We start from the raw sequence: 21,026 nt of genomic DNA on the forward strand, positions 1-21,026 counted from the left end.
TAAAAATTTCCAACATTATTTGCAATTAGCACTGTGGTCCAGCGGATTAGGAGGTTGTCTCATTAGTTTTGAGGTTCGCATACACCTACCAGTGGCATTTTTTTCTTTCTTTTTTTTATTTAAACAGGGTTGTTTTGTAATTTTGATGGACATTAATATTAAAACAAAAAACAATTTCCTTATTTTGATTTTTTTATCAAAGGTTTAAATCAACTGAGGATTACATTTTCCAATTACTATTCTTTAATTAAAAAAAAACAAACTTTCATTTACATTAAAAAAAAATTTTTTTTTGTTGGCATCTAAACAGATTGTTAAATTTTATATTATTTATTTGGCATTTTTTTATCAGCAGTTAAATTAAAGCAAAACATTTTTCTTATTTCAAGGGTTACATAAATCACATTTTTTTTTTGACATTGTAACTAATTTTTTTTTCACATTTTTTTTTGACATTGTAACTGCTAATTTTTTTTTCTTTTAATAACACAATAAATCATAACTATTTTTATAAGATAAAAATGTTTATTTTGGTTAAAACAAATTCTACTTTGCTATTTTTAAAACTGAATTATTTTCAGTTTGTTTTCATTACAACAGATCGTAAAAAGAAATTTTTCTAGACTGAGACAGCATTAAAGAAATTTGCTTAAACTGGTGTTTAAAAGTGCTCAATATCCAGAGAATAGCTTCTCTTCATATCCCTTCTGCCAGATATCTGGTGCGGAGTTTGTCTCAAACTTTTTTGGGGCAATTACATTTTCGTGTTTTTATTAGTTTTTTTTTTTTTTTTTTTTTTTTTTTTAAGTAGGATTACCATATATTTTATTTTTGAAATTGTTGTGGAGGTATCGACATTACCCACGATTAAGTTGACATATAGTAATGAAAAAGTGCTCAGTATCCTTATATTGATAGTATAGGAGGCGTTTCCAAATGGAACTTTATGTGGACACAGCCAATGCCCGGTAGGCGCTGTTTTACAGTTTGCCACTGTGCAGAGGGAGACAATTCTCGTTTACTAAAAGATTTGTTCATTTTTTCATCTCAGTTTAGGACGCAATATTTTTTATTAAATCAAAACATTAAAAATAAAGCTACACTGATTTTTTTTAAATGTAACAACGTGGATAACATTAATGATACAAAATGTAGTCTTTATGCGACTATTAAAAGAATAGTTTGTTTTCATATCATAATTTACGATGCTAAAACCAATGAACAAACAATATTCGCATTAGATGAAAACATTTAAAAATAAAGCTGTGGCAACTTTTTTTTTTGTTTTTAAATTAAAAAGTAAATGGTAAGGTTTTTAAAAAATAGTCTTTAACCTTAAAAAATACAAAGGATGAAACTTTTAAAGATGCGGTGACTTTTTTTTTTACTGTAACAATGAAAATACGACGATAATTGTAGAGGAATTATAAACAAAGTTGATAACATTAATAATATAAAATGTAGTCTTTACGCAACTATTAAGAGAAAACTGATGAACCAACAATATTTTCAATAGATGAAAACATTTAAGAAAGAAGCCGCAGCAACTTTTTTTTAATTAAAAAGTAATTATTAATGTTATCAATTAATTTACATGGTTTTTGGAATATGATATTTTTATTTCATTCTGTGCACACACATCAGATTCTTCTTTATTTTTTATTTTTTTTTTTGTTTGCTTGATATGAGGGGGAGGAATTCTGGACAAGAACAAAAATTTCTGATGCTGTTTTGTCAGAAACATTATCCTTAAAGAATTTTACTATAATTTTTTAATTCAACAACATGGAGAAAAGAAGTTATTTCAAATATGGTACAATGGGGAAAGGAGTGGCTGGTTACTTTTAATGCATCTAAAACCAAGCTTCTCTCTTTACATCAACGTTCTGGTCCCCATCTGGCATCAGTTGAAATGAATGGCCCTCGTCTTGAGGAGACCTCATGTTTTGACACGCTTCTGGGCTTGACCTTTACTCCTGATCTTAAATGGAACAGGTACATCAAATCTGTTGCCAAGGTCGCTGGAAAAATGGTGGGATCCTTCTATTGATCCAGTAGATATCTCACTGCTGATGCAATTCTCTATCTATATAAGAGCCAGGTACGTCCAAGGATGGAATACTGTTGCCACATCTGGGCAGGAGCTGCTAGAAATAACTTGTCCTGCCTTGATAGAGTTCAAAATAGACTTTGTAGCCTCGTAGGAGATATCCTTTTCTCTTCTCTACAACCTCTATCTCACAGAAGAGATGTTGCGAGTTTGTCTCTGCTGTATCGTTATTTTCATGGAAAGTGTTCGACTGAGCTTCAGTCTATGGTTCCCCCCTCGCCAAACTTTCACAAGAAACACTCGTCTAGCTGAAAACACTATCAATAATTCCCCCCACTCTTTATCTGTGCCTAAACCTAAACGTAGATTCCATGAACAAAATTTCTTTCTTAAAACTGCACACCTATGGCATTGTCTTCCGTTTTTCTGCTTTCCAGCTGACTACAATATGGTTGTCTTCAAGTCTAACATAAACAGGTTTTTGATGAGCCGTTCCACTTGTTAACAAATTTACCGAATTTCCATTACTAACGATTACTATATTGTCCAATTTCTATTGTACACGCTTTAACCTGCGGCCTCTTGACCTTGATAAGTGGTGATGCCTATGTAAAAAAATGAATAAATAAAATATGGTGTCAGTTGTTGACTATTTATCCTTGAAAGTGATTTTTTTTTTTTTACTTTTCCAATGGAAATTTTACGATTTAGATTCCACTGAATTTATTTCATAACTTCCTATCACGTGTTCAAAATGCAGCTTACAATATTTTGAAACAAAAAGTAAACAATACTTTTGTTAAACTTAACTAGTTTTTCTTGAAAAACATTTTTAAAATTAATTAAAAAAATATTTTTAAGTATATTTGTGTTAACATATCAATATGTATGAATCACTACAGTTTATAGAAATACATAAACTAAAAATTTGGCGTAAAACTGCAATTTTGTAGATTGAAAATAACAGGATGAAAAATTGTGTCAGGTGATAAATATTGTTTCATCTTGTTTTTGTTAAATATTATTAAATGAGAAACCATTTAAAGTTTATTTAGTACGATTCTGGGTGCCCGGCATTGCCCGGAGGTGTGTGTTGAGCAAAAAAAAAAAAAAAAAAAAGTGTTAGTAGGCAGGCAGGCTTGAACCCGTACCGCGAAGAAGACAAAGAACGTGAAAAAAAAAAAAAGTGTGACGTCCTTGCCGTTGCATTCATCGCCAAACCAGAAGTGGCGAAAAAAGCGACCCTTCCTTGTAGAAAAATTGTCCAGTTGTGGGTGAAGGAATTAATGTTTTTGGTAAATTTTTTTATATATGTCCGAAGGGTCCAGCTTCAAAATGATACCAATCTCGTGAAAATCTGTTGCCTCTGTCAAAAGTTTTAGGTAGACATACATACATTTATACAGACAGGTGAGATTTCTATTATAGATTACATGTGCAATCTTAACACACTTGAAATGCACACATATACTGAAATAATCGCCATTCTTTTAACTTCCGTTTGTATGATGACTCCTGTTTTTTCCCAGTGATTATTACAGCAGATGTACACATTTCAACCGTGTTCTTTAAATGAACAATTTAGGGAAAGAGTCCCTTAACTAGGCACTTGGAATTATTAAAACAATCATGAGAGTAGCATAAAGTAGTGATGTTTGACTGTAGTCATCGGAGTTTTAATCAGCTTAACATGTAACTGTAATTGGTTGCTTGTTTTGAATTTTTTTTGTTTTGTTTTTGTAGTTTAGAAGTTTTTCAGGTTTATCTTGTCTATTTGAAACTTCTATATATATATATATATATATATATATATAAAAGTGAGAATGTATGCATGTGTGTTTTGTTTTTTGTTTTTTTTACATGGTGGTCTCCACTTATCAAGGTCCGGAAGCCACTCAGGGATAAGGGTTAAAGACATTTCAACCTACACAAACAAATTTTTTATCTATAGACTCAAAATTTGGTATATAGGATATCCAGACACGTGGAAAATTTTTTCATCTGTTTTCATCTGGAAAAAAAGGACTTCTAAGGGGTCAAAATTGAAAAACTGGTATGTGGGGATAAGAAAATTTTCATTTGTCAACGGCTCCATGAATGCAGATGCGTAAATGGTTCACATAGCATATTCCTTATGTTAAGAATAAGTAGGTTTGAAAATACTTTTTAAAGATTCTATCAAGCTGGTCTAATGGTTATCATAATTGATTCACTTTCTATAGGTTTTGGTCACAGCTTGAGTATTTTTTTTTTTTTTTTTTACTTGCAAGAAGTGAACTGTTCAGAAAAAAATATTCACATGCACATCTCAGTTTCTGCATAAATTTAAAATATAATATTTATGCGCATATTATGACCGGGGAACGCCAGACTGCCTGCTAGTATTACGATAAAGTGCAGGTACAATTGTTTGCTAAAGTGTTTTATTTATTTTGTATTGGTTTGGTTTGGCATTTTGACTTATTCTGTATTGTTTTGTTTAATTTTTTTTTTATATTGCATACATTTTCTAATTGTATCACAAAAAAAAACAAAATGATGATTGGATCCTAAAAATAAAATAAATCTGGCCTAAAAGTATTATATGCGATAAACTATTTTTTACCAAGAAGTTGTGGTCGTTTTTCAATCCATTCACATAATTCTCCAATGAGTTGAATGCTTGTATATTTGACCGCCACATGTGCATCAGATGGGAGAGACAGCATTGCTTCAATTACTTGAGGGACATTATTTTCTTCTCTGTTAAAAAGACAAGGGGAAGATGAAGGAAACAGATAAGCAATTAATAAAAACATCAAAATTCAGAACCATAACAAATTATATACAAATATAAATACTATATATAAATTTAATGAAATCATTTGAACTAAAGCAGAAAAAAAACAAATAACAGAAAAAAACAAATAACAGAAAAAAAAAATCAGAAAAAAAACAAATAACAGAAAAAAGCACCAAAAACAGAAAAATAGTAAAAAACATAAAATAGAAAAGCAGTAAAAAAACGAAAAACAGAAAAGCAGTAAAAAACGAAACAAAAACAAAATAGCAATACAGAAAAAAAAAGTACTAAAAAATAAAAAACACATAAACAAAGAAAAAAAGCTGTAAATAAAAACAGTAAGAAAAAAAACAGAAAAAGCAGTAAAAAAAACCAAAAAAAAAAACCAGATCAAGGAAAAGAAAACGCAGATAAAGTAGAAAAAAAACAGAGAAAGCAGTGTAAAAAAACAAAAAACAAAACCAGATCGAGAAGAAAAAAAAAACAAAACCAGATCGAGAAGAAAAAAAAAACAAAACCAGATCGAGAAGAAAAAAAAAACAAAACCAGATCGAGAAGAAAAAAAAAACAAAACCAGATCGAGAAGAAAAAAAAAACAAAACCAGATCGAGAAGAAAAAAAAAACAAAACCAGATCGAGAAGAAAAAAAAAACAAAACCAGATCGAGAAGAAAAAAAAAACAAAACCAGATCGAGAAGAAAAAAAAAACAAAACCAGATCGAGAAGAAAAAAAAAACAAAACCAGATCGAGAAGAAAAAAAAAACAAAACCAGATCGAGAAGAAAAAAAAAACAAAACCAGATCGAGAAGAAAAAAAAAACAAAACCAGATCGAGAAGAAAAAAAAAACAAAACCAGATCGAGAAGAAAAAAAAAACAAAACCAGATCGAGAAGAAAAAAAAAACAAAACCAGATCGAGAAGAAAAAAAAAACAAAACCAGATCGAGAAGAAAAAAAAAACAAAACCAGATCGAGAAGAAAAAAAACAAAACCAGATCGAGAAGAAAAAAAAACAAAACCAGATCGAGAAGAAAAAAAAAAACAAAACCAGATCGAGAAGAAAAAAAAACAAAACCAGATCGAGAAGAAAAAAAAACAAAACCAGATCGAGAAGAAAAAAAAACAAAACCAGATCGAGAAGAAAAAAAAAACAAAACCAGATCGAGAAGAAAAAAAAACAAAACCAGATCGAGAAGAAAAAAAAACAAAACCAGATCGAGAAGAAAAAAAAACAAAACCAGATCGAGAAGAAAAAAAAACAAAACCAGATCGAGAAGAAAAAAAAACAAAACCAGATCGAGAAGAAAAAAAAAAACCAGATCGAGAAGAAAAAAAAACAAAACCAGATCGAGAAGAAAAAAAAACAAAACCAGGTCGAGAAGAAAAACCCCAGAAAACCAGATCGAGAAGAAAAACCCCAGAAAACCAGATCGAGAAGAAAAACCCCAGAAAACCAGATCGAGAAGAAAAACCCCAGAAAACCAGATCGAGAAGAAAAACCCCAGAAAACCAGATCGAGAAGAAAAACCCCAGAAAACCAGATCGAGAAGAAAAACCCCAGAAAACCAGATCGAGAAGAAAAACCCCAGAAAACCAGATCGAGAAGAAAAACCCCAGAAAACCAGATCGAGAAGAAAAACCCCAGAAAACCAGATCGAGAAGAAAAACCCCAGAAAACCAGATCGAGAAGAAAAACCCCAGAAAACCAGATCGAGAAGAAAAACCCCAGAAAACCAGATCGAGAAGAAAAACCCCAGAAAACCAGATCGAGAAGAAAAACCCCAGAAAACCAGATCGAGAAGAAAAACCCCAGAAAACCAGATCGAGAAGAAAAACCCCAGAAAACCAGATCGAGAAGAAAAACCCCAGAAAACCAGATCGAGAAGAAAAACCCCAGAAAACCAGATCGAGAAGAAAAACCCCAGAAAACCAGATCGAGAAGAAAAACCCCAGAAAACCAGATCGAGAAGAAAAACCCCAGAAAACCAGATCGAGAAGAAAAACCCCAGAAAACCAGATCGAGAAGAAAAACCCCAGAAAACCAGATCGAGAAGAAAAACCCCAGAAAACCAGATCGAGAAGAAAAACCCCAGAAAACCAGATCGAGAAGAAAAACCCCAGAAAACCAGATCGAGAAGAAAAACCCCAGAAAACCAGATCGAGAAGAAAAACCCCAGAAAACCAGATCGAGAAGAAAAACCCCAGAAAACCAGATCGAGAAGAAAAACTCCAGAAAACCAGATCGAGAAGAAAAACCCCAGAAAACCAGATCGAGAAGAAAAACCCCAGAAAACCAAATCAGGATAAAAACAGAAAACCAAATCAGGATAAAAAACAGAAAACCAGATCAGGATAAAAAACAGAAAACCAGATCAGGATAAAAAACAGAAAACCAGATCAGGATAAAAAACAGAAAGAGATAAAAAACAGAAAGAGATAAAAAACAGAAAGAGATAAAAAAACAGAAAGAGATAAAAAACAGAAAGAGATAAAAAAACAGAAAGAGATAAAAAACAGAAAGAGATAAAAAACAGAAAAACAGATAGAGATCAAAACAGAAAAACAGAGAGATCAAAACAGAAAAACAGATAGAGATCAAAACAGAAAAACAGAAAAGACAAAGATAGGAAAAGACAAAGATAGGAAAAGACAGAAAACAGAAAAAGAAAAAACAGAAAAGAAAAACAAAAAACAGGGGGGGGGGAACAGAAAAGAAAAACAAAAAGAAAAACAGAAAAAAAAAAGAAAAACAGAAAAGAAGAAAAAAAAAACAGAAAAGGGGAAAAAACAGAAAAGAAAAACAAAAAAAAAAACAGAAAAGAAAAACAAAAAACAGAAAAGAAAAACAAAAAACAGAAAAGAAAAACAAAAAACAGAAAAGAAAAACAAAAAACAGAAAAGAAAAAAACCAGAAAAGGAAAACAACGAAAAACAGAAAAAACACAGAAAAGAAAAAAACTTACGATGTAATGTTTTTTGCAACAGCAGCCATTAGAAAAAGTGCAGCTTCACAGATATCCCAAGATGTGCTCACGGTTTGAGCCTGAAGAGTTTCAAACATCTACAAATTAAAAATATATACATATATGACCTACCCTCCTCAAAAAATTAACAAAGGAGAAGAGAAATAGAAGTCAGCTGATGTTTGTTTGATAAAAGCCCAACTATTGGCTAGTGAAAACAGGATCAAAAACAGAATTTTATTGGTTACTGAGTAAACTTAATTACATGTGTTTATATAAAACATAGTAAGATCAATTCCATGCATTGTCCTTATAAAGAGGAAATGCAGAAAATTCTGCAGCTTAATTACTATATACATATTTTCATAACTATTTAGCTCTACTTATGTATTGAGCACTGTTTAAATTGACATGTAACAGCACTTTTTACACATTATTTTATAACTCATTAGAAAAGGAAAGAAAATCTTGAAAGTATTAATGGGATTTAAATTTGAACACTTTGTACGAGATTGTATCAATTTTATTGCAAAGCATTTTTAATAAGAGTCTTTCATTGTATTAACTTTATAAAAATGTAAATATTTTTTTTAAAAGAAATGAATCAAAAGCAAAACAAATCAAAAAGAAACAATGGTACTTGTTAAGATATAGTCGACAAATAAATTATTTTTTAACAAAAACAATATTACTTCTTTGAGTATCATGTGGAAAACAGTAATATATCCAAAAATTATGAAAACTCATTGAGTAAAACAACTGCTACTGTGTTTTTGGTAAAAAAAGTCTATCGCTATAAACAACAAATATTGCAGTCATGAACAAGTAATCTAAAATATTCGTTTTGGAGTTATGTCCCCTGCGTGTAGACTCTTACTGTCTACTTTATAGCATCTAAGAAAAATGTGATTTTATCCAATTTTCCATAAAAATTACTTTTATAACTAGAAATAAATTTCATCGATTTTTTTTAAATTTTTGGATATATTACTACTTTCAGCATGACAATTAAGTACATAATATTGTTTTTGCTTAAAACGACATTTTTAACAAATCGGTCTGTCAACAGTATCTTAACAAGGACCAAAAAAACTCCTGAGCAACACTGGTTGGAATATATAATCAAGATGCTTTTAGGTAGTCAAGATCTTACAAATTTTGGTTTTCTGTGTTGAAATTTAAATTCTTGACATTTTTTTGTGATAGACAATTATTGGCTTAGAAAAAAAAAAAATATTGAAAAAAAATTTGAAAACTCACCTGGTTGAAACAAGTAGACGATCCAACAATAAATATAATGTCTTTTGTTAGTTCTGAAACTCTTCCTCGGAATTCACCAAAATCGGAACTCTCGTCAGGAATACCTTCCTGGGAGGAAAAATAAAAAATGAAAACAGAATTCATTAAAACTGTAAAGGCTGGGGGAAAAAAAGAAACAAAAAAACAAAACAAAAGAAACTATATGTTATCAAATTTTGTAGTTTGATAAGTTTCTTTTGCTTTTTTTATGGTAGTGGAAAACATTTTAAAAATATCAAATTGAAAAATAATGGTGAAAATAAAAACCATTTAACGTAATTACATGCGTTAATTTCTTTGACTTAATAGTTTTGGAAACTTCTAAATATTATTTTGATAATTCTTAGTTAAGATAGGAAATTTCTTAATATACACTTTTTTTAGATGATCCTTGCATAAAAAAAATTTTTATGTGATAAATGCATTTGTCTGTGTGTACACTCACATACATACATATATATATATATATATATATATATATATATATATATATATATATATACACACACACACACACACACTAATAGGACTCCTGTCCTAGCATTGCTGGGGAAAATATAAAAAACTGAATAAAAAACAGAGTATTAATCATGAAAAAAAAAAAAAAAAATCAAAATCCATATAAACAAGTACTGATGACCCCTGGAAAGATTGCACTTTTCACAAATATTTAAAAGTACATCTCAAAACCAAAAGTTATGACCAATTACTGTTTATATAATTTAAGTCATAGCGATAAGACATAAGGGAGATAACTTGTGCTTTATTCCAAATTTAAACAACATTATTAAAATAAGAGAATGGTAATCTCCAACTTCTGTTGCATTGCTGCAATGTTGCATCTGTCGGTTTTACAAGTACTTCAATTGAATTTGCTCTAATGAACACATCACACTTGTGGCCCTTCATATGCACACCTCCAACTAACCCAAGAAACAGCAAAATCCCACTCTTTCGTTGGTGAGGTCTCTAAACACCGGAAAGCCTTGAACTTTAATAGTTTCTTTCCTCACTGCTAAACTTTGGAATTTTCTCTTGTACTAACCAGCTGAAGTTTAAATATTTGAGCAGACATTTTGCTGCTCAACACTCCAATAGTAACTCCTTACATTCCAAATGGCAATGCCTCATTTGGGATGAAAACATTTTTTTTAAATTCATGAACAAAATAGACAAATTTAAGCTGAAGAATAAATAATTTTAAGAAATTAACTTACATGATCTGGTTCAAGTTGGCAATGACGACATAAAGCCACAATCAATCTTTGAATATAGGGACGGAATATTTCATTGATTTGCTCAACATTCTTGTGGTACAGTTCTTCTGATAATCGATACCAAAAACTAAAAGTTATTTCAGCCACCTGTTCAGAAAATAAAATGTAAAAATAAAATAAAAAGCATAAAACTAAAAAATTAACTTTTTGAAAAAAAAAAAAGTCACAATAAAAATGAAAATGCGTCCCAAGTGTACATTGTACAAATATAGTAACCTTAAATAATGATAAATTACAGGGATATAAGTTATACATGATGAACACACACACATACATTGATAATAGAGGGGATGAGAGTACGTACGGAGATAGCTGTGTGTTTACATAGCTTTCTTAAACAATCACCTAAATCACTATCCCAATTTATAAGCCAGAGAGTTTAGAATAGTACAGAGCATAATAACAGAGTTGTGTCCCTTGTCCATTAAGAAAACGTAATCAAGCCTTAAAATTAATTCTTTTTTTTTTTATGGAAAAGCTTGTTTTTAATTACTAACCATGAGGGAAGATTTCTAGAAGAAAATTAATAAAGAAAAAAAAAATAAGTTATTAAAAAAATAAAATGGATCCTTCACTCCTTTTAAGTTGCAGGGGAAAAGCGGAACAATGAATGCAGAAGAGATGGAAAGAATGAGAAAATTCTAATCTGAATAAAAATTAGATAGTAATTTTCAGTATAGATAAAATAAAAAGTAGAAACAATCTTATATTTTATTTTGTGATTTAACCCAATTTATTAATTTATAACTTTCCAAAATAAAATTCTTCTGAATTCAATAGGACCAAATATTTTTGCAAGTTTCCTTGGTTTTTATAAATTAGTACTCATGTCAGAAGTGCAATTAACAATAAGCATTATGAAAGTTTAAGAAACTCTTACCTCATATAAATGATGCCCTGCACAAATTAAAAGAAGGTCCAAGGAAGTGAAATCTCCAAGTCCCTAAAAACAAAAGAAATATAAGAAATTTTGTTAAGAATTATTTGCATTATTATCAAAACATCAGTAGTTCCAAAAGTAAGTCACATATTTTTTTTAACTCCAAAAGTTGATAAGCTATGAAGACAGGAGTGGTACCATTTAAATAAGAAACCTTTTGTGCTCCAGTTTTTATTTTTCGATATAGTCACCATTCTCAATGCATTTTTATCAAGAATTCAATGATACATGTCTGCTTCTGGTGCACGTACATGACAGAGATTACTTTCTTAGAGTCTCACACAGTCAATATCTGCAATAGAGAGAGGAAACTTTCATATCATGGACGCATAAGTTCAGTCATCATAACAATGCAATTTGCAATCCCCTGTGATTCAACTGGATGGAATAAAAAATAGAATGCATTACTTTAGGAATGCCTCTGACAATTTAAAAAAATCAGTACAGAAGAGAACCATTTATGTGTAAACACAATTTTACTTTAACAATTAAACAGACACTAACTTATCACCCATTAAATGATAAAACACTAGGTTGGCAAGGATCAAACCCAGGCTTCAGTGATCAGAACACTTGATTACTTTCCACAAAAATAATAGAATTTATATAGATACGGATGCCTCAATAAGCCTGATTTAGTTTTTAGATAAAATTCGTTAAAGGCATTTTCATTGTCATGTTCAGTTAAGAAAATTTTTTACCACAACGCTTTGACCATGTTCTTTGGTCTTCTTTATGTTAATCATTTATTTAATCCATGGGGTATATTTTAAATAATTCTGGCAAATATGGATAATTATGTCCCCCCCCCCCTACACTACTGTAGATATTCTCAGATGCTGGAAGGCTTTCTACGTTAGTTTCTTTTTAAAAACTGCTCACAATGGAATTCTCCCTGCTCACCTGACTCTATTGACATGCAGCAATTTAAATGTAATGTTAAACATTTTGCTGCACAATTCATCATTTAGGGTGCTGCTATAAATATGGCCCCTAATTCATAATAACCTAAACGTCTCACTGACATTCTGCCTTGTTTAGGGGAATTTGGTTGTTTTGTTTTTCTGGCATATAAACCCTTTTTAGGTTATTTAATGCTGAATCCATTAATTTTGGAAAAAGATTTCATGCTTCAAATTCTTAATAATATTCAATTATTTATTCATGATGTTTGGTTGCTTTGTAGAGGAAAATTGTTATTTTCGTTTTTGAATTTGCAGAACATGATTGAGTTATGACGCTCAAGTGAAATATTACCTCTCCAGTTATACCCAAAGTTTGATGGAAAATTTTGTTCCTATTTATAAGTGAAATATATGGTAATTCAAAATAACAGGAAAACTTATGAATACACTTATCACTGAAAAAATATTAGTGAACACTAAAAATTACAGAAAATTAGTAGAAAAAAAAAAAAAAAGAAAAAATACTAACATTATTATTTGGTGCATTTTAGGTCAGGAAACCAGTATCTTCAGACAACCTGATTAGATAGCACCAGTTGATTTTGTTGGTTGTTTTTGTTTTACGGCATATCAACCCTTTTCGGGTTATTTAATGCCAAATCCAAAGATTCGGAAGAAAAATTTTTTAATAGAATATATTTGTTGTTTTCAAGTCGGTTTCTATTTAACCCATAGTTGGAACCCTAACAGGTACTACCACTCTGGGTCAGAGTGGACCTGGGAGCAATGGTAATTAAAGGGTGGCTCCACACTCCCCAAAGCCCGCAAGCTGGGGCCTCACCACTGGATATAGTTTAAGGTCATATCCAGGACCCCCATTGAGGGACTTTTTATCCTCTGCAGGAGGGCAGTCGGTGTATTCTAATGCCTCACCGACAGGGCCAACCAGTTGTTTTGGGATGAATTCAAGCTTATAAATAAATCAATCAAAATAAAGACTGTAGCAATATTCAGATGCCAGTATATAAAAATAATGTTAAGAACGGTATTTTCCACATAAGGTTAAAATTGAACAGAGAATGGAAAATTCCATTTCAAGTCAACTTACTGATTAAAAATATATATCACAGCCAGCATGTCTGAAATGAAATGTAGTAAAGAAGAGAGAAGTTTGTCTCTTTTCTAAACTGTTTGGATATTTTGAAAAAGAAAATTATAAAATTGTCCTTCTTAAAGTAATTGTTCTCATATGCAAATGAAAGTCACCCATAAAAATCTAATTGCAAACAAGATTTTTTTTTGCCACAGTAAAATTGTCTAAAAACTTTTTGGACACCCTGTATTTTAAAAATCCTTAACCAGACAGCACCATTTTAGTATTAACATTCAGGAGTACAAAGTTAACACCTGAAATTTCATTTTAATTAAATTGTAATAACGTTTTAATTAAATGCATTTTTACCTGAGTTGGAGTAGAAATTATCGCTGGTAAAAATGATTCTGCCATTTCTGCAAAAATCCTACAATAGTTGATTGTTCTGCAAAAAAAAAAAAAATTTTCAATTAATATTAACAATATAACAAAATTTTTTTATACATTTAGATAATTTCTGTTGCTAAGTCATATTGATGTCTAAGTGAAATATGGTAGTTCAAAAAGAAAAATTATATTTATTTACACTGAAAAATAAATATGTATACTAAAAATAAATATGTATACTAAAAATAAATGTATACAAAAATAAATATGTATACTAAAAATAAATGTGTATACTAAAAATAAATGTGTATACTAAAAATAAATGTGTATACTAAAAATAAATGTGTACTGAAAATAAATGTATACTAAAAATAAATGTATACTAAAAATAAATATGTATACTAAAAATAAATAAGTATACTAAAAATAAATAAGTATACTAAAAATAAATAAGTATACTAAAAATAAATAAGTATACTAAAAATAAATGTATACTAAAAATAAATATGTATACTAAAAATAAATGTATACTAAAAATAAATGTATACTAAAAATAAATATGTATACTAAAAATAAATATGTATACTAAAAATAAATGTATACTAAAAATAAATGTATACTAAAAATAAATATGTATACTAAAAATAAATATGTATACTAAAAATAAATATGTATACTAAAAATAAATGTGTACTAAAAATAAATATGTATACTAAAAATAAATGTATACTGAAAATAAATAAGTATACTAAAAATAAATGTGTATACTAAAAATAAATGTGTATACTAAAAATAAATGTGTATACTAAAAATAAATGTGTATACTAAAAATAAATGTGTATACTAAAAATAAATATGTATACTAAAAATAAATGTGTACTAAAAATAAATGTATACTAAAAATAAATATGTATACTAAAAATAAATATGTATACTAAAAATAAATAAGTATACTAAAAATAAATAAGTATACTAAAAATAAATGTATACTAAAAATAAATAAGTATACTAAAAATAAATAAGTATACTAAAAATAAATGTATACTAAAAATAAATGTATACTAAAAATAAATGTATACTAAAAATAAATGTATACTAAAAATAAATGTATACTAAAAATAAATGTATACTAAAAATAAATATGTATACTAAAAATAAATGTATACTAAAAATAAATATGTATACTAAAAATAAATATGTACACTAAAAATAAATATGTATACTAAAAATAAATGTGTACTAAAAATAAATGTGTACTAAAAATAAATATGTATACTAAAAATAAATAAGTATACTAAAAATAAATGTATACTGAAAATAATTATGTATACTAAAAATAAATATGTATACTAAAAATAAATATGTATACTAAAAATAAATATGTATACTAAAAATAAATATGTATACTAAAAATAAATATGTATACTAAAAATAAATATGTATACTAAAAATAAATATGTATACTAAAAATAAATATGTATACTAAAAATAAATATGTATACTAAAAATAAATGTGTATACTAAAAATAAATATGTATACTAAAAATAAATATGTATACTAAAAATAAATATGTATACTAAAAATAAATATGTATACTAAAAATAAATATGTATACTAAAAATAAATATGTATACTAAAAATAAATATGTATACTAAAAATAAATGTGTATACTAAAAATAAATATGTATACTAAAAATAAATATGTATACTAAAAATAAATATGTATACTAAAAATAAATATGTATACTAAAAATAAATATGTATACTAAAAATAAATATGTATACTAAAAATAAATATGTATACTAAAAATAAATATGTATACTAAAAATAAATATGTATACTAAAAATAAATGTGTATACTAAAAATAAATATGTATACTAAAAATAAATATGTATACTAAAAATAAATATGTATACTAAAAATAAATATGTATACTAAAAATAAATATGTATACTAAAAATAAATATGTATACTAAAAATAAATATGTATACTAAAAATAAATGTGTATACTAAAAATAAATAAGTATACTAAAAATAAATATGTATACTAAAAATTATATAAAAGAAGAGAATTAGAATAAAAATAAAATCCATTTACTATTTGGAGTTCACAAATCGAATAACATTCATGTCAACCCAGTGTGTCGTAGATTATCTCTCTACTATATAAAGAAGCCGAGCATGCGGGGTCCCCCTCCATGAGTGAAAAATTTACTTTCACGAGAACCAATGTTTGTGCAAAAAAATCCAAGTTGTGATTGAGAAAAGAGCGAATAAATGAACGGATAAACAATCTGGGGCAATTTTTACCTTATAATGTCCCCTAGTGGGGTAACCAGAGTTATCCCGGAAATTTCATTCTGGCAAAAATTTACTTTCACCATGACTAAAGTTGGTGCAAAATTTCAAAGATATCCAATGCATGGTTATCGAAAATAGTGCAAACAAATGAACGCGAGTGAATTACTAGGTCCAATCCCTCCTTTGTCAGGGTACCAATAAAACAGTAGATGTGCATGTATGTGTGAATGTAAATATTAAACCGATAAACTCTTAAACTATTGATCACACAACACTGAAATTAACAGATAATAGTAATCATACACCAAGGATGGTTTATAATGAATAAAATTTTTGTTTGGATGGATGGATAACGTATACAGAACTCGCCAATATTTCTATTAGTTTGTGCTTGTATAAAACTAAAAGTGATTTAATTTTTATAATTTATCTGTTGAGTTAGCTCAAACAGTAGTGAATGCAGCTAGAGCGCTAAATGTTTTGGTTTCACTTCTAGCTGATGGCATCCAAGTAATTTTTTTTTTTTTTTTTTTTTTAAATCAGTACTATAAACATATATGTATAATGTTCAATATTCTGTAATAATGAATACAAAATTTGCATTAATCAAAATATATTTAAATGTATTTCATGACCAGGCAAGGCAACTGCTCATCTAAAATAAAGACGATACATTAGTTCATCATTTGAAGTTTGTGAACTACAAATGGTAAATCAATATTAAAATTCCATTACATAATTTTCTGTAATTTTTGGTGTACACAAAATTTTATATTCAAAAGTTGAAATAAATAAGAACTGAATTTTCTTAAGTTGGTACAACTTGAGAAATAATAGTAATAGTTGTTTTCATTCCTAACTTTTTTTTTTTAATACAATTTAAAAATTTTTGTGAGGTAGTTCTCAAACATCAAATCCAAAGGATTCAGATGGAGTTTATTGTTGTGTATGAAACTTAGAGAGAAGATATGGTAGAGTCAATATTAAGTTATAAAATTGTGGTATATCATAAAGAAATATTTGGTGCTTATGTAGAATTGAGCATAAGTTAAAATCACATTCCAAGTAAAACTGCTTTGATATACTTACATATTATGAAAAACTAAGTATACTCACCAAAAATTAGAAAAAAAATTATGGAGTAGAAGCTTATTCTAGATACGCTTATTCAAGAAACTCTGCGGACCATTCGGGCATCCTTGCTTGTCTTAATAATTCTAACTCTATGGACAGTTCGGGTGTCCTTGCTTGCATCTTGTAATAAATACTTTTATCAAGAATTCAAAAGTTTTGGTTTTGATTCTAGCTGATGGCACTCAAATTTTTTTTTACTTTTGAAATCACTACTATACATTGGGTACAATGCACAATATATAATAATCGATGAAGAATTGACAGTAGGTAAAAATGCACTTTCATAAATAATTGAATTCATTCCAAAACGTATCGCAAAAACAAATAACATAAGCAAATCGCGATAAATCAAAACAGCCGGTGAGAATGGACCAGCGGATAAAGAGGTTAGGCTCATTACCGTGGGGGGGGGGTCCCGATTTCGAATCTTGCTAGATTCAGCCACTCTGATGAGTCGTAGACGAACCACGTGTCAGTGGATAATTATATTTTAAAAACAAAATCGAGCTTAGGTATTTTGGACAATGTCAAAGCATTGTTAAACTCACGACTCGCATAGCAGCCGCCGATACCGTAATGGTTAGGAGCCTTGACCGTCATACAGGCGGTCGGGTTTCAATCCTAGCTGTCTAGCCGCATTGATGAGCTGTGAAACAGTACTGTATGTGGATGACTATATATATATATATATATATATATATATGAAATCTGCATAAATTAAAATATATTTAAGTGTATTTTACAACTGGGCAAAGCTGGGTAATTGAAAATAAAAATTAGTTGTCATAGTTTGATGATCTGCCATTAATTATTAGACCGACTCATCTACCCTTGCTTTACAGGATGCCCGTTCTTATCAGTGGTGAATCAGAAAAATATGATAAAACTGTTTTTTTATGTTTAATTAAAAATTTTAGACAATAATTTTGAAAAAACTTTTGGTGGAGATACCTATTTTTGCCTGATACACATGATATCAAAAGTTTTCCTGATAATTTATTTGGAACTGCAATTTTCACTTGCAACTTATTTTCACTATCATCCAATACTATATAAGCACCAAACATTCTATTAGCAATACATAACGAAAACCAATCTTCCACCTTAGTATTATTTGCACTACTCTTCTCATTATGGATATGATTCTCACAATGTTTCATATGATGTAACCTTCATCAAACTGGAGAACAGACAGAATTTAGAAGGGAATGTTATTTAATCCATGGGGGTAGCTTGTTCTCATTTCATCAGTCATGACTGTGTAGTCTTAAATAATTTGAAATAATATTACTAGCATTGCCTGTAGTAAAGATTGAACCTTCAACCTCTAGAAGACTGTCATTTAGAATTGATTATTACCTAGCACTTTTATCTATTTGCACCACTGGTCCTGTTGCATAGTCGTCTATATAACGTGTTCATATATTCACAAGTACATATGAAAGTGTCTATTTTCTGTTTAATGTGTGATAAATTTGTCTCCAAGATGTGTATATATATATATATATATATATATATATATATATATATATATATATATTTGAAGTGTATATCTGATCATTTGGTGAGGAGTGTATAAACAGAACATAACATTTATGATAGACGATCTTCACAATAACATGAAACAGATAAAGTTCTCTTGGTGGGGGGGGGATGATATCAGCCAATAGGGAAACATACCTTATCCATCTGGGTTGATCTTGATTTGACAGATCCTTAGAAAAACTGCAAATGAAGATTCGTATGAACCAAAGGCTTCATTGTATTTACAGCAACTTTATTTACCGAGGTTTTCCCACTGGAATACTGGTTTTAGATTTTTACATCTTAACTATCAACATTTTCTAACAGTCTTCCCTGCTCAGAGCCATTATGGTCAGTGGACTGTCTCTCTCCTTCTGACTGCTGACCGTGTTTCCCAACTCTGACTGCCAATTGACTAATTTCTACGTGTCTCTCAAAAAAACATTTCCTCATCTAAATGATGTGATCAACATGTATTACCACACAACCATCGTCTGATCTGTCATGCAGTATCCGTGTTTATTTTTATCAAATTCATTTTCCAAGTTAAAATTCCTAGGAACTATTTTAATGTAAATATTTTCTCATTTTAAAAATACCTTTTTTAGAACTATAGAAGACAGCAATGGAAAGATTGATAGTAGACATGAATTAATCATTTTTTAATTCTATGATTAATTCATTAAAATTGTGCATGCATAATTAATTTATGTAAAAAAATAAAATGAAATAAAAGCAGAAAGATCTAAAACTTACTTATCCGTATCCTCTTGTGCCACAGATATATGATAAGCTTCCTGCAGAGTTAAAACACCACGAAATAATGCTTCCGCAAGCTCAAGATTTCTTCCTAATTCCTGAAATTATAAAGAAACAATTGCAAACATACTTTTAAAAGCATTTTTTAAAAATGAAGAATAATTAAGTCTACAAATCTTAAGCAATCTACTAAACGAAATATAATTTAATTATCTTCTGACCAGTACACTTTTAACATAAACTCAAATATTTTTTCTTTCAAAATTTTATTTCATTTGAAACTGTCTTTGCGACACATAAAATAAAGATAACCATTTATATTTTCTTTCATGTTAAAAGATAGTAAAAAAAATTTTTTTAAATAATTATTTACCCTACAACTAACCCTAAGTCTGAGAAGGTTGTCATTCAGGCTTAGAGTTAATAATAGGATAAGTCATTAAAAAGAAAAATTTTTCTCTTTTCTGGCATGAACTCAACATCTCAATGGCCATTTTGATATTATTTGTTAACCCAATTTTCATAGAAATAAAATTATGAAATCAAAAAATTAATTAATAATTTCAACACATTAAACTTTTGGTTTATAATTTCGTCTTAAGTATTCTCCACCTTTAGTAAAAGTTCATTCATCAATATAAAATAACGTTGCGTCTATTTTACACTTTCTAAATATAGTGCAGATTTCAAACATATACAAATTATAAATAAACGGACCTAGAAGATTCTTTTATAAAGAAAAAAAAAAAAAGACAAATAAACATTATTTATAGTGATGGAATGATTCCAATATTTTTCCAGATTCTAATACAATTACCGATACCATACTAAATTCCAAATTCCGATTCTTTACAAATCTCTAAATGTTTAACTATTTTATTCTCTGATTACCACAAAAACATGTTAAATGTGCAGATATTTTCTCAAATGTAAAAAACAAAAAAATAAACAAAAACAAAAAACACTTATGTAGGATAGTCTAGATTTTAGTTTTACCGGTTGTTTAAAATCACTAAATATTTATTCATTTTAAAAATTGCTAACAACACTGGAAGATTTTGTTTTTAACAAAATTAAATAAAATAGACAATTAAAAGAATCATTTTTGACATCGAAACATAAATACAAATTTTTCCAATTCCGATACCCTAAAATGTTCCTATTTTTGATTCCCGATTAATCATCCCAATTCTAATTATTTATACAAAAGAGCTGTGTAAATGAAAAAATAATGTTTTTCACTTTAAAACAGAAAAAAAAACATTAAATGTTTTTGTTTTTTTTCTACGATATAAAATTTGAGTTTAAGATGAAAATATCCATAAATATTTATTTTAAATTTGGATGAAAAAAAATAAATAAATAAAAAAATGAACATATGGAATAAGATAGAAGTGAAGAGGAAGATGTTAAATTTCATTTGTTTAATAGTGAATGAAATGAAAAAAGTGGTGTAGACATACCTCTACACTGCACAAAGCAGAACATATACAATCTGAAGCAGCCTCGTGAAGATTGGAAGGACAGTCTTTTACTGACTGAAAAACAAAAAAGATTAAACATTTGTTTGCTTGTATGAAGACTGAAAACTTAAAAAAGTAGCTACA

At 28.6% G+C, this 21,026-nt stretch overlaps 1 protein-coding gene across 2 annotated transcripts in view; it reads right to left on the reverse strand.

Annotated features, from left to right (window-relative positions):
• LOC145277006 (transportin-3-like) overlaps positions 1-21,026 on the reverse strand; it is a 188,680-nt gene that overhangs the window by 38,724 nt on the left and 128,930 nt on the right. For both annotated transcript variants that reach the window (XM_080128603.1, XM_080128602.1), the window contains exons 9-16: positions 20,883-20,957; positions 19,417-19,517; positions 13,679-13,754; positions 11,252-11,314; positions 10,312-10,458; positions 9,056-9,163; positions 7,796-7,893; positions 4,656-4,792 (exon numbers count right to left, since the gene is read on the reverse strand). In XM_080128603.1, the coding sequence (XP_079984729.1) occupies positions 4,656-4,792; positions 7,796-7,893; positions 9,056-9,163; positions 10,312-10,458; positions 11,252-11,314; positions 13,679-13,754; positions 19,417-19,517; positions 20,883-20,957 (805 nt within the window). The remainder of the gene's footprint in view (positions 1-4,655; positions 4,793-7,795; positions 7,894-9,055; positions 9,164-10,311; positions 10,459-11,251; positions 11,315-13,678; positions 13,755-19,416; positions 19,518-20,882; positions 20,958-21,026) is intronic.

The sequence above is a fragment of the Euprymna scolopes genome, chromosome 5 (assembly GCF_053919585.1).
Source record: "Euprymna scolopes isolate OS-2025 chromosome 5, ASM5391958v1, whole genome shotgun sequence".
Classification (NCBI taxonomy): Eukaryota; Metazoa; Mollusca; class Cephalopoda; order Sepiida; family Sepiolidae; genus Euprymna; species Euprymna scolopes.